Source organism: Pteropus vampyrus, unplaced genomic scaffold (genome assembly GCF_000151845.1).
Source record: "Pteropus vampyrus isolate Shadow unplaced genomic scaffold, Pvam_2.0 Scaffold213, whole genome shotgun sequence".
NCBI lineage: Eukaryota > Metazoa > Chordata > Mammalia > Chiroptera > Pteropodidae > Pteropus > Pteropus vampyrus.
The window spans coordinates 50850-78472 of NW_011888994.1; the positions used below are offsets into that span (position 1 = coordinate 50850).

A 27623-nucleotide genomic window follows, 5' to 3' on the forward strand; every position below is an offset into this window, starting at 1 on the left:
ACAATATATAAATGCTCAACTCCCAAAAGTAGTCTTGCCCCACCCCCAAATCAAATTTGTATCTAGTCATGATTAGCTCTAACTACCAATTTATAGTACATACACAGAACAGAAGAACACGTTAATTGACACCACAGAAATGCAATTAGCAAAACCCAGACTGAGAAACTGCAGGACAAATGACATAACTTCTTCAACAAAATAACAAATTATGAGGGGAAAAAAAGAGATGGGCAGGGGTGGGCACCTATAGATCAAAAGAATTAAAAGACATATGAACTGACCACAATATATTGACTTTATTTGCATCTCAATGCAAATTAAAAAAAAAAAAAAGGCTTTCGGGAAACTTGAGTAATGACTGGTTATCTGTATTTTTGTTAATTTTTTAGCTGTGATAATGTTTTATGTTTTTTTTAAACAAGACTTTTTACAAATAATTTCTGGGATTTGCTTCAAAGTAATGGTTCTATAAGATTGACCATTTATTGACCATTGAAGCTGGGTGATAAGGACATGGGAATTCACTAAATTCTACTTCTGTGCATGTTTAAAATTTTCCATAATAAAAAGGAGAGCAAAAGCAAACAAAAAGAGTGCTGCTAGCATTTCAGCCTATACTACATCGTAACATTGGAGAAAGCTTTGGAATTGCGACCAGAGGATGAAATTTTGAGTCCTGGCTTTGCCCATGCCTACCTGCAGCTTTGGACGAGGCATATAATTTCTCCGGATGTCAGCTACTATCTTTGTATTATAGGGGGATTAAAGTAGATGATATTGAGGCTCACTCCCAGCTCCACTGGTCTATAATTCAATCAATTTGAACACTTCTGCAGCTGCCATTATTTTCTAAGGAGCCCTTGTTTCTAAAATTCCTTCATGTAGTTTTTCAGAGAGAAAAACAGCCTTTACAGAAGTCAAAATAATTCTGTTTAAAATGAATATACAGTTGGACTACCTGATAATTACTTAAATTTACATAAATCATGAATATTTCAGGTCTCTTGCATTCATTAAGTTTTTAAAATTTTATTTATATAGCCCCTAGAGACTGTTTACATTTATAACATGATTATAAAAACAGGAGTTTTATTGCTCTAAAGTGCTAAGCCAGAGCCTATTAAAAAACATTTAAAAACACAAATATCTAACTTTTACACTTTAATTATATCCATAAGAAGAAACATTTAAGCTGCAAACTTCTAATGAAGCTACCAAAAATGCTGTAGACAGACTACAATAACATGAATTACTCACTTTATTGCTCAACTCCGGAAAAGTGATGCTCTGATATGGGAAAGACTGGTCATCAACTATGTGCCAGTGGAGAACATTAAACTTATTAAAAGCCATGGCATCCTGCAAGCAAACATGTTAAAATATTAAATACCACAGATATAATACACAATCCATTTACATAGCTACATTCGGGATTGTTTCCAACGTGACTGCTTTTTTTTGAAAAGAAAGAATGTAGAAAAAAATATGAATTCTTTGTCTTATACACTTTGCATGGCATGTCACTTTTTGAAAAGCCTATACAGAATTTGTATTCTAAATAGTGAGTTATAACTTAGCTCTATGGGAAGAGAGCAAGCTTATAGATTCCCAGTAAATATCTGGGAATACTTACTGAATGGAAAATAGTTCTTGGCTGCTACTGGTTACTGAGGAAAAAGGGGCATTCATTAAAATGGCTTGTAATTCCCACAGTTCTGAGATTTGAGTGCCAACTCTTTTAGAAATGAAAGAAATATCGTACAAATGCAGTACAATTCCATTCAAAACTCCCATAAGTTTTGGGGGAAACTAACATTGATTTTAAGTTTATTCTGGAGGAATTAACAATATTTATATAAAATATAAGCAGACTATTTGAAAAAGATAAAAAATAACGGGGGAGATTTGCCCTGTCAGATAATCAAAACTTAAATCCTCCCTGTTCCTTCATCAAGGCTGAAGGGATTTGCTGATGCATTTAAGAAATAGCTTACACACAAGGGAGCTGTGCAAAGAAGTAAATATATTGAGGATGTGCATTGTCAGAGAAGGGAGTTCTTCATGGTTTTAATAAAGATCAGGGGATGGCAAACTTTTTACATAAAGCACTAGGTAGTAAATATTTTGGTTTTGTGAGCATACAGTTTCTGTCATTTTAAACTGTTGATTCTGTACTTGCCCAAGAAGATAGATTGGTAAATAGGACAGGCTGAGAGTTCAGAAACCAACTTGTGTATTTATAGAATTTAGTATTTGCTATTCATGGTATTAATTGAAAGCAGTAGGGTAAGTTATAGATTGCTCAAAAATGATGTCAAGTCTACAGGCTAACCATTCAGAAAAAAAATCAATCACCTAAGTACACTAAAATAAATTCTAACAATCAAGAATAGGAAAATATATAATATTAAAAAAAATTTGAGAGGCTATTTTTATATTTATACCCTTTGTTTGAGGCCTTTGTTAGCATACATCCCAAGGTCAAAAACAATAAAAGACGAAATCAAAAGATAATCATAAAAAATTTAAAACTTCTACAGGCAAAAGACACTATACTATAAACATAGTAAATTTAGAAAACATCACAACAATATATGATAGATAAGTGTATAACATAAATACAAGCAAATATAAAAGTATCACAACATCTACAAATAAAACATTAAAGAGCTTTTAAATCAACAAGGAATTAATAAGATATAGATGAAAAGATAGGCATTGAAAAAGTTTGCAATATAAAAAATACGAATAGCTAATAAAGTCTCATATCCACTAAAAATCAAAGAAGTGCAAATTAAAACAAAGGATACACTTTATCACCAAATTAGCAAAGAATATAGCAAAGGTATGCCCCCCGCACTGCTGGCCAAGCATACACTGGTATGACCTCTAGAAGGCAATCTGACAGTATGTACTAAAAGTTAAAATGTACCAAAAGATAAAATATACACAGCTTTAAGCCCAGAGATTCACTTCTAAGAATTTATCCTCAGGAAATAATCCTGACAATCATACAAATATAAGAATGCTCCCTTGGCAGTACTTTTTGTGATAATATTAGCCTAGATGTCCATAAGTGGGAGACTGGTTAAATATGTATCATGGTTTATATAAAAATGGAACGTTCAAATGTTTACAAAGATAATATAGACCTTATATAATAGTCTCATTAAAAAAGTCTGTAATAGTTTTTTTAAGATCACACAAGTGCAATCCTATTTAAGTTTAAAAAAGTGATGTTATGTTAATATATTCATTTTTCCCCCCAAAATCCCTGACCATATCTTTCCCTATTTAAGGAATTCAGGTCCTATGTGGTCAATAATGTTTTAATATTGTTTTAAATTTTATTTTATATTAGTTTCAGGTGTATAGCACAATGGTTAGACACTTATATAATTTACAAAGTGATTCCCCCAATTAGTCTTAGTCCCCACCTGGCACTATACATAGTTACTACAGTATTATTGATTATATTCCCTATGCTGCATGTACTCCACATCCCTGTGACTGTTTTGTAACTACTAATTTATACTTCTTAATCCTTTTACCTTTTTCACCCAGCCACCCAACCCTGCTCCCATCTGGCAATCACCAGTTTGTTCTCTGTATCTATGAGTCTGTTTTTGTTGTTTGTTCATTTATTCTGTTCCTTAGATTCCATATATAAGTGAAATCATATGGTATTTGTCTTTCTCTGTCTGACTTATTTCACTTAGCATAATATCCTCTAGGTCCATTGTTGCAAATGGTAAGACTTCATTTTTTGGCATGGCTAAGTAGTATTCCATTGTATATATGCTCCACTTCTTTATCCAGTCATCTATTGATGGGCACTTAGGCTGCTTTCATATCTTGGCTATTGTAAATAGCACTGCAGAGAACATAGGGGTGCAGATATTATTTTCGAGTTAGTGTTTTGGTTTTCTTTGGATAGATACCCAGAAGTACAGTTGCTGGGTCATAAGGCAGTTCTATTTTTAATTTTTTGAGGAACCTCCAAACTGTTCCACAGTGGCTGTACCAATTTGCAGTCCCACCAACAATAAACAAGTGTGAGGTGATATCTAATTGTGGTTTTAATTTGTATTTCTCTGATCGTGACATTGAGCATCTTTTCATATGTCTGTTGGCCATCTGTATGTCCTCTTTGGAGAAATATCTAATCAGGTCCTCTGCACATTTTTTAATTGGATTTTTTTTTTTTTTTTGCTGTTGACTTATATGAGTTCTTTATAAACTTTGGATGTTAACCGCTTATCAGCTGTATCATAGGCAAATATCTTCTATTCAGTAGGTTATCTTTTTATTTTGTTGGTTTCCTTCACTGTGCAAAAACTTTTAGTTTGATGCAGTCCTATTTGTCTATTTTTTCTTTTGTTTCCCTTGCCAGAGGAAATAAAAAAATATATCAGACAAAGTATTATTAAGAGCAGTGTCAGATAGTTTACTGCCTATGTTTTCTTTTAGGAGCTTAACAGTTTCAGGTCTTACATTTAAGTCTTTAATCCATTTTGAGTTTATTCTTGTATATGGTATAAGATCATTTTTTAAGTCTAAAATGAGATACGGGGACATAAAAATTTATGTTGATCTTTGGTAAATGAAATTATGGGATTATTACCTATTTTATTAATATCTACAGTATGTGAAGTTTTTACACTAAACATTTTTTTCATAAAAATGACAATAATGCCTTGGAGAAAAAAATTCAGGGTATTAATGTAAATGTAAAAATTATCTTTTATAATATGGTGTGTTCATAAACGATCAAGTGAGGGGCAGAAAACCTCCCCACCAATACAAATTGGCAGTGATGGTAGGGATGAACCAATAAAAAATCCAGGAGAAAATCATTATTGTCAGACTTGCCCCAAGCTTTTACCAGCTGAGGTTCCATGTTCCTTTAGAACAATTCTCTAGGTATAAAGCAGCTCCTGGACTTTCCACTATAAAAAAAAGTAGAGGTCATAAAATTAAAAGACAATAACTAGAGGTACAGTGACCACATATTCCTAACCAAAAGTCTGGATCCATGATTTAGCAAATGAGAGTGTACATAGAGGCTAGTGGACAGTATTGAAACTGTGTCTTTCTCTTAATCCTGGCTAAGCTTGTTAACTCCCCAACCCCGCCCCCATGAAAATAGGGTGATTCCCTAGGGGAGCCTCTACTCAGCTGAGGAACTATACTTCACAAGGGAGGGAGGAAGAAAGCCCAATGCTTATACTTAGCACATGAAAAATGAATCCCCCATTCTAGCCTGTATAATAACATAAGTAACCAATGTAAAGTAATGCCATAAAAGGATACATCTTCAGAACAGACAACAGATTAAAATAAAATAATTACCTACCAGAGTTTGAAGAATACTCTTAACTGGCAGGTAGTGTCTGGCTGTATCAATTAAAATTCCTCTATGAGGAAACCTTGGAGAATCACTGATGTTGGATTCATTGATGCTGAACTATAAGACAAAAGAAATTTTGATTTATTTTTGAAGTTTCTCTTGACCTGAGTTCAGTGAAGACTACATCTATGTATGCAAGTATTGGATAAAAGTGTGAAATTTACGTTTACCAGCTAAGATAAATACATGGTGAGAAGAAACCTTCAGGTAGCAAATAAATATCTAAAAAGCTTACATTTTTCTTACAGTAATATGTCTATTCAGCAATGTTAGTAATATATGATAATCATACTTACAGCCCCATTAGAATCTTGATAAATTAACTGGCTAAAGGTCTCTAAACCTAGGGAAAGTAAAATTTATATTTTATTGCATAATTTATAAAATAACAAATTGAGACAGTAAAAGAACCACAGAACCATAACCAGGTAAGGCAAATAAAATTTAAGTGTTGTTATACCTTTATCCTCTAACATATTTTCTAAAATCAAAGCTTAATTTTCAAAAAAACCCTGTTGCTATTAATAAAAATACTTTACTTCATTGTACGCATACCCTGAGTTTTGTATGAATGATAAACAAAAGAATAGTGATTTAATATTTGTTGCTAATTTACAGCATTATGAGTAAGCATAATTATGAAAAAATATTATAGGCACTTTGGAAGGTACCTAAACATAAAGATGGCAGAAAGGCTCAAAAAACCACCATGAAACTATAAATAAAGGCCTAACTTACAGTGCTTTACTTGGAGTTGAAAAGACTATCTCCTGAAGATTTTTTTACTCAAGTGGACTGTTCTTTTAAATCACTATTTTACAGGCCAAGTCCCATAACTGGTCTTAAGTTTACCAAAATTCATCATCCTAGCTGACAACTATGTAGCCAGAGAAAATTTTAATAGTTAAAAGTCAGAAATGAGAGAGGAGATATTAAAACTGATAACCAAAGAAATACAAAGGTTCATAAGAGACTACTATAAACAATTACATGTCAGTAAATTTGACAACCTAGAAGAAATGGATAAATTCTTAGAAACATACAACCTACTAAGATTGAATTATTAAGAAATAGAAAATCTAAACAGCAAGTGTTGGCGAGGATGCGAAGAAAAGGGAACCCTCATACATTGTTGGTGGGATTGCAAATTGATACAGCTGCTATGGAAAACAGTATGGAGGTTCCTCAAAAAATTAAAAATGGATATACCTTTTGAACCAGCAATTGCACTTCTGGGAATTTATCCAAAGAAAACCAAAACAATAATTCGTAAAGATCTATGCATTCCAGTATTCATGGCAGTACAATTTACAATAGCCAAGATATGGAAGCAACCCAAATGCCCATTAACAGACAAGAAATTATGGTTCATACATACAATACATATATACAATAGAATATTACTCAGCCATTAAAAAAAAAAAAGAAATCCTACCATTTGCAACAACATGGATGGACCTAGAGGTTATTATGCTGAGTGAAATAAGTCAGGCAGAGAAAGATAAATAACGTATGATTTCACTTATATGCGGTATCTAAGGAACAAAAAGAACAAACTAATCAAAAACAGACTTACAAATAGAGTGGACAATTTGGTGACGGATGGAGGGGAGGGGGGTTGAGAGACTGGGAGAATGGGGTGAAGGGTTAAAGAAGTACAAATTAGTAGTTGATAGTTGGGCACGGGGAGCATGGCAGAGGGAATGCAGTTAGCATTAATATGATGGCTAAGTGGAGGGCCAGGGGAAGGAGGGAGCAATTGGGGGGATCGTTTTATGAACGTTATAGATGTCTAACCAATGTAATGTATACTTGAAACTAATTTAAATAAATAAATTTATTTTTTAAAAAACAAAATCTGAATAGATTGATTACTAGGAAGGAATGAGTAATCAAAAACCCAACAAAAGTCTAGGACCAGAAGGCTTCACTGGTGAATTCTCCAAACATTTAAAGAAGAGTTAATACTAATCATTCTCAAAGTCTCCCACAAAATATAAGGGGAGGAAACACTTCCAAACTCATTTTACAAGGCCAGCATTACCCTACTACCAAAATCATACAAGGACACAAGAAAATTACAGGCTAACATCCCTGCTGAACATAGGTACAAAAATCAACAAAACATTAGGAAACCAAATTCAGTAATACATTAAAAGGATCATACAATATGATCAAGTGAGATTCCAGAGATGCAGGGATGGTACAACATCTGCAAATCAATCAATGTGATACATTAACAAAATGAAGGATAAAAATCATATGATCATCTCAATAGATGCAGAAAAAGCATTTGACAAAATTCAACATCCATTTAAGATAAAAAAGAAAAATCAACAAAGTGGTTATGGAGGGAACGTACCTTAACAAAATAATCACCATTTATGACAAGCCCACAGCTAACATCATACTCTGGTGAAAAGCTAAAAACTTTTCCTCTAAGATTGGGAACAAGACAGAGGTGCCCAATCTTGCTACTTTTATTCAACATAGTATTGGAAGTCCTGGTCAATTAGACATAAATGACATAAAAGGCATCTAAATCGGAAAGGAGGAAGTAAAACTGTTACAGTTTGCCAAATGACACATATAGGAAACCCTGAAGACTCCACCAGAAAACTGTTAGAACTAATCAACAAATTCAGTAAAACTGGAGAATACAAAATCAACATATGAAAATCTGTTTCATTTCTATACACGAATGATGAGCTATCAGAGAAATTAAGAAAACAATCCTATTTACAGTTATATCAAAAGGAATAAAATACCTAGGAATAAATTTAACTAAGGAAATGAAAGACTGCTACACTGAAAACTATAAGATATTAATGAAAAAGCTGAAGAAAATACAAATCAATGGAACGATACTCTGTGCTCATGGATTGTCCGTATTAATATTGTTAGATGTCCATATTACCCAAAGCCACCTACAATTCAGTGCAATCCCTATCAAAATTCCAGTGGCATTTTTTTCACAGAAATAGAACAAACAGTCCTAAAATTTGTATGGAACAACAAAAGATTTCAAATAGCCAAAGCAATCATGAGAAAGAACAAAGCTGGAGGCATCATGCTTTATGATTTTACACTGTATTACAAAGCTATCATCTAAACAGGTAGTAACATAAAAACAGATGCATAAAGCAATGGAACAGAATAGAGGGCTCAGAAATAAACCCACAGATATATGGTCAATTAATTTGCAGCAAAGGAGCCAAGAATATACAATGGGGAAAGGATAGTCTCTTCAATAAGTGGTGTTGGGAAAATTTTACAGCCACAGGCAAAACAATGACACTGGACCACTCTCTAACACCATACACAAAGTGAACTGAAAATGGATTAAAGATTTGAACTAAGACCTGTAAACCCCCACACACACCCCACACACCATGAATATTCAGCCATAAAAAATGAAAATCTTGCTATTTGCAACATGGATGGACCGTTAGGGCATTTTGCTCAGTGAAATAAGTCAGAAAAAGACAAATATCTCACTTGGATCTGGAATCTTAAAACTGAGCTCATAGTTACAAAGAACAGACTGGCGGTTGCCAGAAGTGGAGGGGGAGTGAAATGGGTAAAGGGTCAAAAAGGTACACTCTTCCAGTTATAAAATAAATGAGTTCTGGTGATATAATGTACATCATGGTGACTATAAATAATACTGTACTGCATACTTGAAAGTTGCTAAGAGTAGATCTTAAAAGTCTCCATCACAAGAAAAACTATAACTATGGTGATGGATGTTAACTGGACTTACTGTGATCATTTCACAATATATACAAATACTGAATCATAATGTTGTATACCTAAAACTAATGTTATATATCAATTATACCTCAAAAAAAAAAAAACAACAAAAAACAAAGACAGGATATAGGAAAGAAAAAAAGTTCAGTCATTTTTGCTATGCTTTCCCCTTCAAATACAGGCTCATACAGGAGGGATGAATAACTGGAATTTTCTGTTAAGTGGCAATACACTCAGTTATCATTTAGAGCATGTTACTTTGAAAGTCTGATGGTAAACAGAAAATTAAGACTGCTTGGACTTAGAATCTAGTTACTGAATGCTCTAAAAAGTTCTTTATTCTGATGTGGATCAGGTCAAACATCACTAAAGCTCTGTTTTCCCTAACAGACCCCAGACAAGACAGGCAGATCAGAGTAATAAAAACTTAAAATCATATGACATTGTATATAAATGATCTAGATAATGATTATAGTTACATTTGTGGAAAATACCTATGACATTTTCATGTTCTATTTTGAAACAGGATTGTAATCATGCCATTTTTATTATGACTATAAAATGTATGGCATAACAATAATTATTTTATTTCAGACAACCCTCAAACTGAGTGAAATCCAAAGCCATTTTTATTTTTAATTACTATAACTTTGGTTGGTTAGCTCACATTAAAGAAAATTATTCTCCTTTTTTTAAAACCCTATTTGGAAGTCAGTTCAACAATATCTACTTAGAAGAAGAGGAAAAAGAAGCTTCTGAACAGCAAAAGTAAATGTCCCAATGCCCAAACTTTGAAGTTCAGACTCTTAAATTCACAGGAAAAGTCTTTAAGGCTCCTCTCTGCCCACTGCCTCCACTCCAGAGTGTTTCAGCCACTCTTTATTTTTTCATACTGTTCTTATAAACTTGGCTGTTTCTAAGTCCATAGGAATTTTTAATGGGGTAAGGGGTCTCTCCCGTCCTCTGCCACTGTGGTGTGTGCAACTGACTGTTCCTTACCATGTCTTTTCAAAGACCTTCAGGATCAAGCTATTCCTGGCCAAGAAAGAAAATCAGGGTTGTCCCATTCCCCAGTGGATTCAGGTGAAAACTGGTAATAAAATCAGGTATGACTCCCAGAGGAGACACTGGAGAAGAGCCAAGCTGAGTCTATAAGGAATCTCACATGAGACAGCACAGGTATTTATGCTGCATCAAGGTCATGAGCATCTTACCATATCAAGCTGAAAACATCACTATATGGACAGTTGGGCATGTTTTATTGGGAAAATGATTTTTCTCTTTGTATGCTATTCTAGTAGTCGTCTGGCTCAGTGATAAATATGTGAGAACTTTTGCTTTAACAAACAACCATAAATAAATTAATTAATTAATTAATTAATTAATAGGTGAAGAGAGGTGCTGGCTACTAAAGACAGCAAGAAATGATAGCGAAACAAAATTCCCTAATCAGAGGATGTTGGGGCCATTTATAACTATAATATTACAATCCCAAGAGCATCGGTGAATTACAACACTGAATGTAGTGACCCTCAAGCATTTTCAAAAAGGTCAAATGATATTTCTCCATGTTATAAATGATATACATTTAATGGAAATCATTTTGGAAATACCCAGTAAACCATTCTGTAAAGCGTCTAAGGAAGCAAAATTTTGCCATTCTTGACTTCTCAAAGCACCAACTAATAATATTTCTTTACTAGAAAAAAAATGAAATTTCAAAGACCTTACCTCGTAATACTCCCCAAACTCTGTTGGCCTTGAGGAAAGCCACTGGTCCTTTCACAAGTAAAGTATCTGTATTGGGGGGAAAAAAAAGTTTCCGTTTGTTAATCCCTCAATGACATACAATACATTTCCTAAACATATAATTGATGTTTCTGACCCATTCTTTTCTCCTGAGCTCCATACCTGTTTCTCCAACTGCCTCCTGTACATCTTGTAGATTCCTTTAACTCCACATGCCCCAAACTGAACTCCCCCTTCTCTCCTGCTCCACACGCTTCACCTGCCTGTCTCCTGTGTGCTTCTTCTCTTGAGTCACAGCACCACCCTCTAGCCAGTTGAGTTATTCAAATCAGGAACTTGGGTGTTATCTCCATGATTCCTTTTTCCCTTCCAGGAGAGTTATTTTCTCCAACTGCTCTACAACAGAGTAGGTCCTAATTAAGCTCAGATTTTAAGTCAAATGTACAAACATTCCTCAGTGCCCTCAAATCCTTGGAAACCTCCAGTATCAAATCTCTCACTCCCCATAAGGTCAGAGAGTTATTTCCACTCTTTCCCTTATTCTGTGCTTCTCTACTTGCCCTGCACTCACCTTTCCCCGACAGCATCCTAAAGACTTAAGACTCACTTCCTAACTCACTTTAGTATAATTCAGCTTTGTCCCACTCAATAAAATGTTCACACCCACCTACGAGCTCCAGTTGGTTGATATTGGGCAAAGGGGAGCTAAATCTTTCAATTCTTGAAATCATACACTATCTACGGTGGCCCCAGTAGTCATTTTATTAGTCTTTTAAAGTTTGGGGTGGAGTCAACCACAGATAAAGTAAAGCATCAGATGGTACAGACAGACTGAAACCTAAAGGGTTACTAACTGACTAATGCAGACTTTGCCACAAAAAGACACTCAAGGACTGCAGGTTAATGATTTAATATCCTATCTGGGCTGCACCATCACCCTCCACCACCACCACCATCCAGACTGTCTGTCACACAATAGTTGACTGCAGGTAGGAAAAGAGTTTTATCGACAGCCAATTATCATATGACCCTCTCAATGACAGTCTGCCAAGGTAGCCTTTTCCATCAGAAGACCAAGTGATGAGTTAGCTAAAGTCCAGGCTAAGAACAGTATTGTTATTATGACTACAATTTAACCATGATTCCTACCCACCTATATCAAATTCTTAGCTACTTAAATGGCTCCACTGATCACTGTTTAAAAAACATTTTTTGCTATATTATAGTTTTGAGATCAGCACAGAGTCATCTAAATACATTAACATGGTGCATGTTCTTGATGCTAATTATTTTCCAATGAGCTGAGGACTGCCTGATATTTAAAAGGATTCCAATACAACTCAATGCAAAAACTACAAATATAAAGCAGTCAGGAGACTGTGTTTTCTTAATATATGAACACATAAGCTACAGCATTTCAATTTTTATTTCAAAACGAAGTTATTAGTGTTAACAGTGATTACCTCCCTGGTGTGAAATGGGAATGGCATCTTAGACTTCTCAATTATCCTTTTCTGTTCTTTTGTACTATACTTTTATTTAATGGGTGTACATACAAATAATATCAATATAGTCTCCTTTAAACATATGAAATATTACACAGAAGGCTAAAATCCTCTTCGAGATGCCCACTTGATACCCTCTACTTTCCTCAGAGGAAATATTTATCCGGCTTTTCCTAGGCGTTTTTCATACACATATATAACAAGAAAATATAGTATTGCTTTATGGCTGTTCCTGGGTGTGTGTTGATACATATATGGTATCTACTGTGCACATTATCATACACTTTGTCCAACTCAGCAGTTTGTCTCGGTAAACCCTCCATGTCTGTTCTTTAAAACTCTGCTTTATTCTTAGCTGTTATACAGTATTCTTTAGTATGGATTGACAAGATATATTTATCCATTCTTCTATTGATGAACATTTAATTTAGTTTCGCTTACAATTCTTCACTATTATAAGCAAATTGCATCAAACATCCTTGATATATGTAATTATTTCTCTACAGTAGAAACGGGCCCACTTCTGGTTCTGAGGGTATGTCATTTTTATTAGTAGATAATGCTGTAACACTTGTCGCTTCCTCTAACATTTCCTCACACTCTGGAACAGTTGCTATCTTGTTTCCATTTGTGTATGTGACTTTTATCATCATCATCATAAACTCGTTTAAAACTTAAAACTAGTTTATCCTTCAACCAGAAAATTTCAGCTTGTCTCCAGAAACTCTCCTTCAGAAGAAGGTTTGCAAAGTTGAATGGAAGATAAACTTTTACTCTCCAGACTCAAATTTCTGTAATGTGTAATATGTCATTGTATTGCCAGCAGCCAACAAAATTCCTTGATAATTTAACGACCATTTTTATCTCAATTCGGGTTGCAAAACCTAATTGATAGAGTGTCTGAGTGCTGTCAAATGAAATCACATGGCTACTTTTGGCAAATTATTCTGTTTCTCTTATAAAAACAGCTATAGAATTGAAAAAGAAATGAAATGATTTTTCAGAGATTATTAAGAAATATCTATACCAAGAGGAAGAAGAGATCTGTACTTAACTGTCTGTGGGGCAGTCTAAGGACAGAGGAGTCACTCTTTTCTCTAAGATATACAGTATCCTTTCTATTTTTACTGCCAACTCAGTTAGCTCTCTACATTAATTTTATATCACTCATGTCCTCACATTGCTCCTCTCTGAATCCTTGGTATTATTCCCAGTCCATACACCAGGTGGAAAAGGCCTGCCCAGTTGTTTATTGCTTCCAAAACGATTTGGTAAAAGCCTTAAAGAACAATGTTTCAGGCAACAACAACAACAAAAATCATAGTAAATGTTGATTATATTGTTGATCAAATGAAATGCCCCCCCCCAGAGTTATCTTTGTGTCAGATTTGATTGTAAGTAGAGATCATGGATATAAACACAGATTTGTCTTCAAAAAAAAAATTAAGAAATGACCTAGATGTCCAAAAATAAGAAATTAGCCAAGTTAGTTGTGGTATATCCATACAGTGATAGAACATTATTCAGCCATCAAAAATGTCTTTCACTAAAAGGAAAAATATTTACTGAAACATGTTTATAATGTATTGTTATGTAAAAAAGCAAAATATAAAACCATATGTACAAAATTAACCCATTTTCATGTCATTGTTTATATTTATACCTATACAAAATATTTAAACTTATTGCTATTTAAAAAATCTGAAATAACAGTGGTTAACAGAGTGCTAGAGTTATGATGGATTTATATCCTCCTCTTCACTTACTGTACTTAAAGATTTTCTACAATGACTATGTATTACTTTTATCATCATACTTTAAAGGTAGTTTAAAAAATAGGAATTATAAGCTCACTGGCCGAGAACTCAATAGTTCATGGCACAGAGACTGCTTTTGGCACTTAAGTTTGTAACAAGCAGCTTTGAATAGGATACATTCATATTACACAGGTACTCACAGGACTCATCTGAAGAGATATTGGGGTAAGTGTCACACTCTGAGTCAAGGACAACTGAGACAAGAAGTTGCTGTAAATCCGTTTCAGTATGAAATTTAGCAGGGCGATGATGCCACTGGTAGAAACCAAAAATATATTCATAATATCTGTGAGAAATAAATTCAAACAAATTTTTAAATCATTGTAGCCAAGTTTTAAATACATAGGTGGTAGTAACATTGTAACTGACCCTTCAACTCCATGTTACCCCATATTAGTCCAACCAGAGGCTCTCACCCCAAACTGTACATTAGAATCGCATCAGTATTTTGAAAATACTGATGTCCAGACCTTCAGAATCAGAATCTCTGAGAGTAGGATCCAGGCATGGAAATTTTAAAAGCTCCCCTCGCCCCGACACACACACACTTCCAAATAACTCATATGAAGTCCCCAATAAGAACCAGTAATCAAACCAATAACAGTAATCCAATCACTTGAGTGTACAAGCCAATTCTGACTAGTGATGTGATGGGGGTGGGGGATAGTAGGAAGTTTCCTACCCTTAGTGAGCCACAAGAAGAATGCTTTCTCTGTATGTGATGCCTGGACCAGCTGTACCCACACTAAAGACTGCAGAGCAGAGATGGAAGAATACGGATTCCCTGATAACCCCTTTAAGCCAATTAGCCAACTAGCCAGAAAATCCTCCCTGCTTTTGGACCACCAGATGTGTGAGATAATGATTTTCATATTGCTTAAGCCAGATTGAATCGGGGTTCCTGTTGCCTTCCAGCAAAATGTCACCAGACCACAGTATTCTCACTAGGGCCCTTGAAAATGTATCTTCTGCTGGTACCTAAATATCAGAGAAAGAGGATATTGGTAAACACCTGAACATGCTAAAAGTTTAGGTAGGCTTCAAAGCAATTGTTTAAATATTTTATAGATTGTGATAAGCCAGAAGACTGTATATGCTACTTAGGTATAAGAACATCTTGTGTTTTTCCAGAGAAATAAAGAGCGGTAGGAAAGTTCCAATGAACTTGGAAGTGTATGGAAGTGAACCAGTGAGGAAGTACAATGGAGGAAGGTGCTGAGGGCCCCTTACATAGGAAAACCCCAACAGATTCAAAAGGAAATTAAGATCACTGAATTGTATGCTTAAAAACGGTTAAGATAGTAATCTTATGTGTATTTTACCACAATTTAAAATTTTTTAAAGGGTAATTGCAGCTACTAGCAGGTCTGAGTTAGGTGCTGGCTTGTCCCCAGTTAGGAAAATCTTGGCCTTGGATATTAAAACTCTAACAGTAAACTCAAAGGGTTCTGAGACAGTGGTGTTCAAGGTGGAGGTGTATCTCATTTTATGATACCTCACTTTACTGAGCTTCACAGATATTGTGTTTTTTACAAATTGAAGGCAAGACTCCACCAGCATAAAGATTACGACTCAATTGTGAGGCTTGCTTTACTGCTGTGGTCTGGAACTGAACCCACAGTATCTCAGGTATGCCACTATCTGGGTTAATTTAACCTTGCAGGAACTGAGGAAGCAAAGCTATTTGTTCGTTAAAAAAAAAGAGTGACTAGCATGTGATGGACCTTGTTCGAGGTGCTGAGGAAGCAGCCGTGAACCAAACAACTCTCTGCCTGCAAAATGCATACTACTGTTTCAAAGCAGAGTTTATGATAGAAGTCGAGCTCTTCTGAGACAGGAGCCATAGGATTCTGAACAATCTGGGGCCCAGGGTATGTGTGTTCCCAGCTGCCTGAAGCTTTGGATCTACCCCATCATCTAAATCTTTCCTACCTCATCAAGCTTTTACTGAAATAGATACTGCCCCTTCTGAGTTCCCAGAACACTCACCTGAATGCTCTCAGGCTTAGCCACAAGGGCTGTTTTACAACCTGCTTCCTAACAATGCAAGGTATAATTAATAGCTGCCTCACATATGGCATGAATTAGTTAGGCAAATTCCAGATAACTACCTGCACTGCTTTGAAATGCCAAGCCTTGTTTTAAACCATCACACAGCTGATTCAAGTCCTAGTTATCTAACCATTGTTAACTTAATGTCACCCACGCTTGCCATACTCATGTCTTCAGCATATTATCAAATCCTTGTTTTACTGGTAGTGTGACACAGAATCATTTTTCCACACTGAGTCCCAAAGCAAATAGTGTTTGTTTTTCAAAGATTTCCCAGCTGTGATCTTCCTTTAGATGACCTTCAGATACTTCTTCCTTCCCAATATCCCAAGTTTACTAACCACCTTGGTTTTACTTGTGGACCCTAGCCATTCTGACCTGTTAGCGGGTTCCATACCAAAGCCTCATTAGGGTGCGTGTCTAAAATGAAGGTAATAATATCCATTTAGTTGTACAAAATTGAAGGAGAAAATAAACCGTTTCTATTGTCAACATCCTGGGGTTGGGCCTCTTCAGTGGAAGCCTAATCCCCAGGCCTAGGCTGGGGGCCAGCAGGTGTTAAGCTAGTTTTGCATTTTTTCCACCAGCTGTTTGATGCACTGCAGGTACAATCAAGCTACAAAGCCCACTGGAAACTGACAAAACTCTGGGGGAGGGAAGAGGCAATATAGCCAGGACCGAATTACAATCCTTTAGAGCAGTCTCACCTACACAGGTCTCACAGTCAGAGACGGCATGTGGTTGGCAGTTGAAACATCTCCCCAAGTGCAGTCTGCCTCGTGAGTGATGCAGTTACCAAAGCATGGCTGTGGGCTGCTTCCCCCATAATTCACCGTTCCCCTGAGTTGCTAAAGAACAGAAGTTGGGAGAGCAAGCACATGATGTGCTGGGAAACAAAAAGAAAAGCAGATGCTGAGGTGCACTGCCCATAGCGAAGTAACTAGATGAAAATATCCAACATTTCACATGGAACAGATTTGAGAAGGGGAGTTTTAGGGAGTGCTCCAACCTGAGGACTTTCTGCCATCTGAATTGTTACCAGATTTGGGAAGGAGGGGAGAAGGCCTATAAATGACAACCAACTCTGGGGAATCCCTGGTGCCCAAACTTTAAGCACTCATCCTCTTCCTAAAACTCCCTTCAAATTGGAAGCTGCCATTTCCCTTCCTCCCCACCATTCTCCCCTTCAAAACAAACATGACCACAGATTCTGAGCAACCTACTCCTTCCATTCCGTAAACTGCACGCAAACCAGGGTTCCCGGCTGCCCAGGATGTGTCCTAGGAGGGGAAGGGGAAGAGCTTGGGTGTCATGCCGTGTTTCGAGCCGACTCTGCCATCTTCTACTTGTGACTTCGGTCAAGCAAGTCACTAACCAGCTCGGAGACTGTTTCCTCATCTGTGAAATGGGGACAGCAGCGCCGGCGTGGCCGGGTGGCTGTGCGGGGTGGTAAGAGGCGCTCAGGTGGTTTCCCCCCTACTCCCTCGCCCACGGCGACCTGCCCGGGATCGCCGCGCCGAAGCACTCACCGCCGAAACGCTTCCTGAAGGAGGGCGCAGGAGGGGCCGGCCGTGGAAGAGGGGTCGTGACTGATGTAGAAGTGATCGGGGGAGAGGTGCAGCAGGCGCGGGGACGTCTCCACCGAGAGTGGCATGGGCCACAGAGCCGCGGCCTGCGCGGCGGAGGCGCTGGGAGCCTGCTCGGCCAGCAGCGTCAGCGCCGCCAGCAGCCCGGGCAGCCCCAGCCCGCGCTGCTGCATGGTGCTCGGCCGCTCTCTGCCTGGGTCGGCGCGCGTCTGTCCCCGCCGCCCCTGACTCCCCGGTCAGCCCGGGAGGAGGAAGAGCGGCGGACGCGAGTCACCGAGTCAGCTGACCGCGCGCCCAGCCGGGCCCCCGCCCGCAGGCCAGCCGGCCCGGGGATCGCCGCCCCGCCCAAACCCGCGCCACTTCCGTCGGAGCCAGGTCCTCGCTCTGCTCCCGCGGCCTGAGCGAAACTGCTGAGCTGCAGCCACGGAAGACCTCGTTTTCCGCACCCCAAACACCAGATAACTGAGGTGGCGATTTCTTTTATTTGCTCTTAAACTTAAGTTTTGCTATGACGGCAATTCAGCTTTAATTAATAAAGCCTTCAGTCGGAACTCCCCAGGGCAGACTGTTGAACACGTAGGAGGTTGGAATTATGCAGAAGATATTCCATGAAAGAGGATCTTGGCGTAGGACGGCGTGGAGGACTTCTTAAAACTTCAGAAGGACACCGTGGACGCAGTTAATAGGCAGATGATACGAAGAGGGAACATATTTGTAATGAGGGATTAATATTGTCAGTATAATTTTCAAAAAAAGTAATAAACATGACTATTACAAAATGAAATGTGTTAAAGATTTTATTCAACTCATTAAGACAATGATAATGGTAAGTCCGGTTTAAAGGCAATTTAATAAAGCAATGTTAGAATAAGATGGCTAAAAAGTTTAAAAATTGGGTAGTATCCTATAGTGACTCAGCCCTATGTATCAGCCTGGGCACTCCCATTCCCACTCCAGAAAAAAAAACAAAAAATCCTTTTATAATGAATTAATGAGAGCAACTTAAATAATTATTCGGAACAGTCTCTCTATATAATACTTGGAGATAAAGTAGCGGATCTAGAAGCAGGCAGAAGCAATGTCATTAGATCCAGTGTGGCAGGGATTCAAAAGTTTCTCTCTCTCTCTCCCCCTCGGTCTCGTTTCTGTCTCTGTCTCCCTCTGTTCTCTCTGTGTCTCTCTCTGTTCCTCCCTCTGCCCTCTATTCTCTCTTCTCTCCCATTTCCTCCCTTCCCTTTCCTCTCATCTCCTTATAGATCTCTACCTTTCAATTCAGTTTTTCTGTACTAGCTTCATTCTGACAGCTCTTTCTTCATTATGGTACCCTGATGTTCGAGTACAACCCCTCAAGAAAGCTTATGTCGCTCACTCATCTATATTGGTTCTGATAAAGCATTCCAATTGACAAGCCTGATTTTGTACCCACCCCTATAGTGGAGCTAGTGAAGTTGCATGACCAACACTGAACAGAGATCCCAACTCTCCCCAAAAGAGAAGAGGTGTTTTGTTTCCCAAGAAAGAGAAAGAGGTGTTAGGCAGGCCAAAACCACAGATTTGCTACAATTAGTATTCGGAAAATGTTGGTGAAAAGCTGCAAGAAAAGACTTCAAAGAAACTCCATGAGACATGCTTACAATAAAGTTATATAAAAACAAGCCTCAATGTCACACTATTCTTCTCCCTTCTTATAATTAGCATACATTTAATTTGCAGCATCCTGCATTACTGCCACTTCGTACTGTTAATTGAAGACTAACAGCATAGTGTTTCCAAGATTGAATCTCTAATTCATATTGTCGAAATTATCGTATATTTAATGACTTCACCTAGTGCATTAGTTAGTTACCTATTGCTATGTAACAAATTACTCCAAAATTTAGGAACTTAAAACAGCAAATAATAAATGTTAAGATAGTAAATATCTCAATTTCTACGGAATGGGAATTCAGGAGTCCTTAGCTGGGTGATTCTGGTTCAGAGTCTCTCATGGAGTTGAAGTCGTCTGAAGGATTTCTTCTGAAAGTTTGATGCTGGAGGAGCTGATTCTAAGCTACCTTCCATGGCTGTTGGCAAGAAACCTGAGTCTTTTTGCCAATTGTTGGCTGAAGGCCTCTGTTACTTGCCACGTGTACCTCTCCGAAGAGCTTCTTGTGTATATTCACAACCCGGCAGCTGGCTTCCCTCAGACCAAGTGACATGGGGTGGGGGCAAGGGAGAGAATAGAGCACTCGCAAAAAAGAAGCTACAATGTTTTTATTTGACTTAATCTTGTTACTGACACTTCTACCACATTCTATTCTTATAAATGATTTACTAAGTACAGCCCACATTCAAGGGGATGAAAATTAGTTTCCATTGAAGGGAGGAGTCCACTCTGAGCACAAATTATTTATACTCCTCCCACATGCAAAATACATTCTCTTCCTCTCAAGAACCCCAAAAGTTTCATCCCTTTAGAACATTGGCTTAAAATCCAGAATGTTGGCATCTAAAATTACCTCAAGGTATAGGTGAGTCTCCTTGAATGTATCCTTAATATCCTCCAAAAAGTTCTCTTAATCTGGAGACATGTGAACTAAAAAGACAAGTTATGTGCCTCCACGTATGTAAAATATAGTGATGGGACAGACATAGGATAACCACTACACAGTTCTGTTCAAAAGAGGGACAGGGGGGCATCAAGGCGTTTGCAGCAGTTTCAGAATCCAGCTAAGCAAATATTGAAAGTTCCTTGATTAGGTTACAAAGCCTGGAAATAATTCTCCATGGCTCTTGGCTCCACTTTCTGGGCTTTTGGTTCTGCCTTCCAATTCATCTTTCCCTTTTCATGAAAAGTAGTATATGTTTATAGCCAAGTAGTTTTCCCAACCTGCTTTCTACTTGTAGAACTTTGAGGGTGCAAAGACCTATTTTCATTTGGTGCTATTCCTTTCCTGTTCAGTTCAAACTGACAATGTTTCTGCTGATACAATTCTGTTAAAAACTGTTGATTCCCTGTGTGTCTAAGATTCATGTCATTAGACAAAAACTACATCTACCAATCTCTTCAAGGTAATCCCTTCTGTTGAGGGATATGTCCTTAGAAACCATTTTGTTTGATTGAAAAGATGTCAGGACACACTTAAAATATTTAGATGACCTTGCCTCATTGACAGAGACTCTGAGACAGCACAATAGATCTTTCTGAGCACTTAAGGATTTTATAATCACTCCTTGGTTTCATGTTTAGACCACGTTTCCTCAGAGTGCCTGGACTTGGTCTCTGCCTGAAAGCCAAGTCTCCATTTTAGTGTCGTTGGCTGCCTAGAGAGTCTGAAGAGTTTTGAAACCACCGAGTCATGTCTTCTTTATGTTAAACAGTCCTCCCTTTAGCTTACCTTCCTTATTCCACATCTTAGTAAAGCAGGAAGATGAAGCTACAAGGCACCCTGACGCTCTAGGTGAGAATCTTAGTTAAGCCACAAATTCGTTAGATAGGCACATCTACTTCCTGCATTACTGAAGGCCTTTGTGTTGCTAATATTTGTGCCATGACATAACAAAGATCTCACATCTTCTAGTTTCCAGTAGGATTTCCTCACTCTTCTTTAAGTGAGTTTCCTCAAGTCTATGTTTTATGAACATTTTTTAAGGTACCTCCTGCTTTCATTAACCCTATCTTCAGAATCATTCCAGCTTCTGCCTACTGCCTGATTCCAAAGTCATGCCCTCATTTTAGGTGTTTGTTATGGCAGCACCCCACTTTCAGGTATCAAAATTAGTATTTATTATCTATTTCTGTGTAACAAATTATAGACACAAAGAATGTGTACAATTAAAATTTTGATAGATGGTGCCCAATTTGCCCCCCCAAATAGGGTAACAGTACATAAAAGTGTCCATTTCACAGTGTTATCAACGTTTTTCAGTTGGTAGCCTGTTTTAAGCTGTACTTTCTTGATTACCTGTGAGGCTGAAAAAAATGACATTTTATACCTTCTTCTAGTAAAAGCCTTTTCATATCCTTTGGGTTGGCTTCTTTCTCTAATGATATGTATGGATGATTTTTAAATTATAGATATTAATCTGTCCTGTATATCTCAAATATTTTCCCCTAGGCCATAAATTTTCTTTTATCTTTATTTACATGGTATTTTGACTTACAGTGGCTTTAACATCTTTTGAGATTTAATCTGTCAATCTTTTTATGGCTTCAAGATTTGTCTTGATTAGGATTCAAATATAATAAAATTTCTTTTTTTCTAATGCTTTTATAATTTTGTTTTTAAGTTGCATGCTTTTATATAGCTAATGTTTATTTTTGTGCAGAGTTGAGGTAAGACCGTAGAAAGAGTAGAGTGAGGGAACATATAAAATGGAGTCACTTTAACCAAGCTGCTAAAATTATTAACATTATGAAGATTGAGACATGAGGAAAGACTCTATTTTTATTCTAACTAGCCTGGGAACTTAAACTTTTTAAACTTTTCGGTCCTGTGTCAATGCCTGGGTATACATTTGGGCAAACATCAGATCTCCAGATAACCCTCTCATTAACCCCTGAAGGACTCATGTACCCTGATCACCTGACATCCACCTGACATTCATCACCCAGACTGCCTGACATCTGACTGATAACCGTCTTAGACCAATTCTAGGGCTAAGAATGCAGGACCGATTATTCTCAAGAATATACTTTTACTAAAAGAACTCAACTGTTCTTTCTTCTTTGGAACACCTTTGGGTTTTTGTCTGTTGTGTGACCAGTTTGGAAACTCTAAAACCCTTCAATAAATCTGTATCATTTACTTCTAGCCAAAGCCTCCAGACTCTTTTTGAGTTTGTTCAACAACTGTAATTCTTTCACCATACGTGGATAGCCAGTTATCAAAATGCCATGCATTGAATAAGCTGTTCTTTCTTCACTGGTTTTTAAAATATTTTCTATACTTTATTCTAAGTTTTCTTTAAAATTTTTAAAATTTTTTTCAATTACAGTTAACATTCTATATTTCTTAGATCCATTTTATTTTATTATTTATTTTTTTAAATTTTTACCTTTCAATTAAAGTTGACATTCAATATTATGTTATATTTTATATTTATTATTATTTAGTTTCAAGTGTACAGCGTAGAGGTTAGACATTTATATAATTTACAAAATGATCACTCCAATTTGTCTTGGCACTATACATGGTTATTATAATGTTATTGACTATATTCCCTATGCTGTACTCCACGTCCCTGTGGCTATTTCATAACTACTAATTTGTACTTCTTAATCCCTTCATCTTTTTCACCCAGCCTCCCAAACCCCCTCCCATTTGGTAAGTACTAGTTTGTTCTCTGTATCTATGAGTATGTTTTCATTTGGTTTGTTCATTTATTTTGTTCTTTAGATTCCACATATAAGTGAAATCACATGGTATTTATCTTTCTCTATCTGACTTATTTCAGCTAGCATAATACCCTCCAGGTCCATCCATGTTGTTGCAAAATGATAAGATTTCATTCTTTTTTATGCCCGAGTGATATTCTTTTGTATATATGTACCACTTCTTTATCCATTCCTCTTTCAATTGGAGCATTTAATCCATTTATATTTAAAGTAATTACGGATAGATATGTGGTTGCTACCATTTTATTAATTGTTTTTTGATTGTTTTTATAGTTCTTGGTTTCTTTCCTATTCTCTTGCTCTCCTCTCTTGTATGTTGATGACTTTCTGTAGTGTTGTGTTTGGATTCCTTTCTCTTTATTTCTTGTATATCTCTTGTAGATTTTTGGTTTGTGGTTCCCATGTGCTTTAAATATACCAAGCTATGTTTATAGCAGTCTATTTTAAGTTGATGGTCACTTAAGTTCCAACAAGTTCTAAAATCACTACCATCTTTTCTCACCCTCTCCACGTTTATGTTTTTGTCATTATTTTTAACTTCTTTTGTGTGGATGTGTTTGTGTATCCCTGAATTTACTCTCATACTTACACATGATTGTTCTACTTTTGCCTTTTAACATTTGTACTAGCTTTAGTGTTGGTTAATCCACTGCTTTTATTATGTGTTTGCCTTTGTCAATGAGAAATTTTTTTCTTTGTGATATTTTCTTATTCATATTTTTTTTATTTATTTTCTTTCTTCTTCTTAAAGAAGTCCCTTTAACATTTTTTGTAACACTGGTTTGGTGGTGATGAACTTCAGCTTTTTCTTGTCTGAGAATCTAAATTTTCATAAAGATGTATAATTTTGTTTGGAGGCTTTTTATTCTGTTCTGATGGTTTATATATCTTTTCCTGGGCCAATTGCTCTGTTGTCAACGTTACATTCTTTAAACCATTATAATTTTGAATTACCTTTTGATATATTGAAAGACACACACACACATTGTTCTTATGTCTAAATTTTGCCATTTTAAATAGAACTGACATTTTTGTGATATTGAGTCTTCCCACTTAGAAATACTTTCTCTTAATTTATATAAAGTTGTTTTTCGCTTATCACCAAAGTCTCCTTTCATGGGTCTTTCTCATTTCTTATTAGGCATGTTCCTGAGCTTTTCATTCTTTTGTTGCTGGTGTTAATAGAATTTCCCTCCCAATGTGCTCCCAGAAATTATAAAAGAATGAAGAGCTTTAGATATTTACCTGAAAAGATCTTCCCACTGGCCACTTATACCACCAGCCTCATCCTACCACCTCAACCAATGTGGAAACACAGCTGCCAAAGTCTTATTTGTAAAATGTAAACTACCTCACGTCACTTCCTCACTCAAACCATTTCAACGGCTTGTTTCCCTTTGTCCCTGGAATAAAATACAAGTTCCTTAACATGATCCACATGGTGTGGCCAAATCTCGCATCTGCCAGTGTCTCTGACCACACCACTTCCATTCTTGATTGCCCTGTCCCAGGCACCCTGATCTTCAGTTGAGCTTTCTCCTCCCTCATTGTCCGACCTAAAGTATTAGCAAAATGGGGAAGGAAAAGAAAATTAGCACAGCCTACTGTTGTTCTATGCCGAGCACATTTTAATCTATCAGCTGACAAAGATATGCTTCTGGACCAAATTTTAGTCAGGCTTCTTTGAGCCCTCTTCTTATTAACATGGCCCGGTTCTAGCAAGAATCCCGATAGTCAGTTTATGGAGAATCTCACCACTACCCTTTGATTTTCGATCACACTGGCCTCCCTTAGCAAGAATCCTATTAGGTCAGTTTACCTTGATTCTCCCCTACTCGATGTTTCCTCTCAGTAATTTTCCATCCGCTGACCACCCCCAACCCCCACACAACTCTGCTTATTGGGTCTATTTCCCCAGCCATCTTCATTGTATTCAGAGGGATTTGAGCCAGTTCTCTCTTCTCTATTGTGATAGTCTTAACACCTATTGCAGTAGTTCCGAAAAAACTTTTACCATTTTAACAAGTGTCAGAATAATTTTTTCTTTAACACAACTTATTTAGACAATATTTATGGATCGATTAGCCATGGGCAGTGAGGGGAAAAGGGCATTTAGGAAACTTATTATATTTCTAGCTCAAACTTGTGGACAAATAATTTATCAGTCATTCAAGGCTTGGTTACAGGGGGAAAAATGCACTTCAGATAGTTTTAGCAGAAATGAATTAACTACAAAGTATCAAGTGGCTCACAGAGTCTTGAAAGAGCCAAAAAAACTTGACTTGGCTGATAATCCTTGAACTGTTTCTTTCATGACCAGGAAGATGTATGCTGAATGGAGAAGACTCAACTTTAGCTGTTAACTCTGGAATCATACCAGTTTAGCTCCAATCTGCACCTGTATAAAGGATACCCAATGCCCTGTCTCTGTCACCACTCAACTCATTTCTGAATTCAAGTCTCAACTAACCGCATCTAAGAAATCGAAGAACATGCAATCCTAGCAGCAGGGGAGTCTTGGAAATGTAGTTTCTAGTCTTTGTTACTACACGGAGACGCACGAGAAGGAAGTTGAAATGAATGGATGCTGAGTGAGTGAATTCAGCGTCCTCATAGATGGTGATGCAATTAATTGAGATGGGTAGACAGCCTAGGGCCTGAGCAAACACGTGGGCAAAACAGCCTAACTCCTAAAGTAGTGTGAACCCGCGGTGGCAGGGAGGGAGCCCCTGACATTGGATGTGGATCTTCCCTCTGACTACATTTCTCAGCTCTCAGGGCACATCCATAAACAATCCTGAAATATTTGTGAATTCTGTCGCTGCAATTGAGAAAACAGATTGAGTTCCATTTGGCATGGGAGTGCTAAACTGGGCTCTCCCAGAAGGACAAGAGGGTTTGGAGTTAAATCTGCTCTGGCAACTGGCAAGCATTTCTTCATTTTGCTAAGATTAGCCACATGAACAACTGTTGTACTCCCTTATCTATTAAACAGTGTCACCTGGTAGGAATCCAAGCTTTCTCCCTCTCCTTCCCCAACCCTCCACCTCCACCTTCTACTGATGAATAATATTCATATAATTTCACTATTTATTTAAACTTAATATGTACCAAGTGCCAAGATGCTAAAAACATTTCGAATACTTCTGGAAACATTTTAGTGTCTAAAGGCTGCTATGATGCCACAAAATGCAAAGAGCCACAGGAAACTAAACTTCTAAGACCTCTAAAATCAAAATCTCTAGATCAGGGCAAAGGTCATGTTGGTGACTGTATGTCTCCTACTCCTCCTAAAAATGTCCCTTCTTTACTCTCCTCCCACCCTCCACAATTGGTCATGGAATGGGAGATGTTATGATGATGGAGGAATCCGAACTAGGAGGAGACTGGAAATTTAATGGAACAGGAGCTTGATTTGATGAACGTAAATGAACCAGGGAGTGTGAGAGGACATCTCTCAGGCGAGAAATGGCACTAGCTAATCATTCAAGGTTTATTAGGAAGACACTGCTACTGGGCCTGCATGTCAATCTGCCCTGCCCTCCTATATGAAGAGGTCTAGTGAGAGGTGGGAGAGTTTGTCTTCTTGGAGAGAGCCAAGTTCTTGGAGGTTAGAGATTGGCATTTGGTTTCAGTCCCTGCCACAGGCGTTCAATCTTGTCTGTTGCTTCAGAGGTTAGGAGGCCCCAAGAGAATCACCCATAAAATGTGAGGTTGACTCTGGGGCATGGAATGAGGGTTCACTTCTCACTGGGCCCTGCAGGCAGCCAGCACCTGTAGAAGTGCTTGGGGCAGTGCTGGCATTAAGAGCTGTGTGGAGGGGTGGGGTTGGTGAAGGACCAGAAAGCTCAGCCAGAAGCCTTCAGAAGGTGCTGAACTGCTTCCTTTTGTTGAAGATGTGCTAGTTAGATGAGGGAGCCGTGAGCTGACCCATCTGAGCAAGGAGGCACGTACCCTAAATGGTCTGCAGGTTTTCCATAGTCAGGGAGATGAGGGAAAACGTGGAGACTCCCTTAACTGTCCATCATCCCATGGTGCAAGAGCAGATTCAGATGGGGATATGGCCTGAGATGAGCATCATGCACATTGGGAGAAGATCATACGATGGCCTTCAGGGGAACAAACCACATAGACTTCATCATCCCTGAGACTCAGGGTGAAAAGAGAAGCGAGAATAACAAACAACAAGGAGTAGACTCTTCCTGGTCTTACCAAAGTGCTGGACTCCACTTGAGCAAGAAAATATTTTTCTGGTATCCATCAGGGAATCCTCCCATTAGAAATCTTCCCTAAGAACCAGGAAGCAGCTCACATATCATTAGATCCAGAGGTTCTCAACTCCATTATGCATCAGGCTTACCTTGGGAGCTT

The 27623-nt window shown here is 37.5% G+C and overlaps 1 protein-coding gene across 1 annotated transcript in view; it reads right to left on the reverse strand.

The window, feature by feature from the left end:
- The window catches only part of HEXB (hexosaminidase subunit beta), a 25288-nt gene extending 7095 nt beyond the window's left edge, over nt 1-18193 (reverse strand). The window contains exons 1-6 of the mRNA XM_011372835.2: nt 17819-18193; nt 14378-14523; nt 10898-10963; nt 5710-5756; nt 5360-5470; nt 1170-1362 (exon numbers count right to left, since the gene is read on the reverse strand). Coding sequence (XP_011371137.1) covers nt 1170-1362; nt 5360-5470; nt 5710-5756; nt 10898-10963; nt 14378-14523; nt 17819-18048 — 793 coding nt within the window. The 5' untranslated portion in view covers nt 18049-18193. The remainder of the gene's footprint in view (nt 1-1169; nt 1363-5359; nt 5471-5709; nt 5757-10897; nt 10964-14377; nt 14524-17818) is intronic.
- Between the last annotated feature and the right edge of the window lie 9430 nt (nt 18194-27623).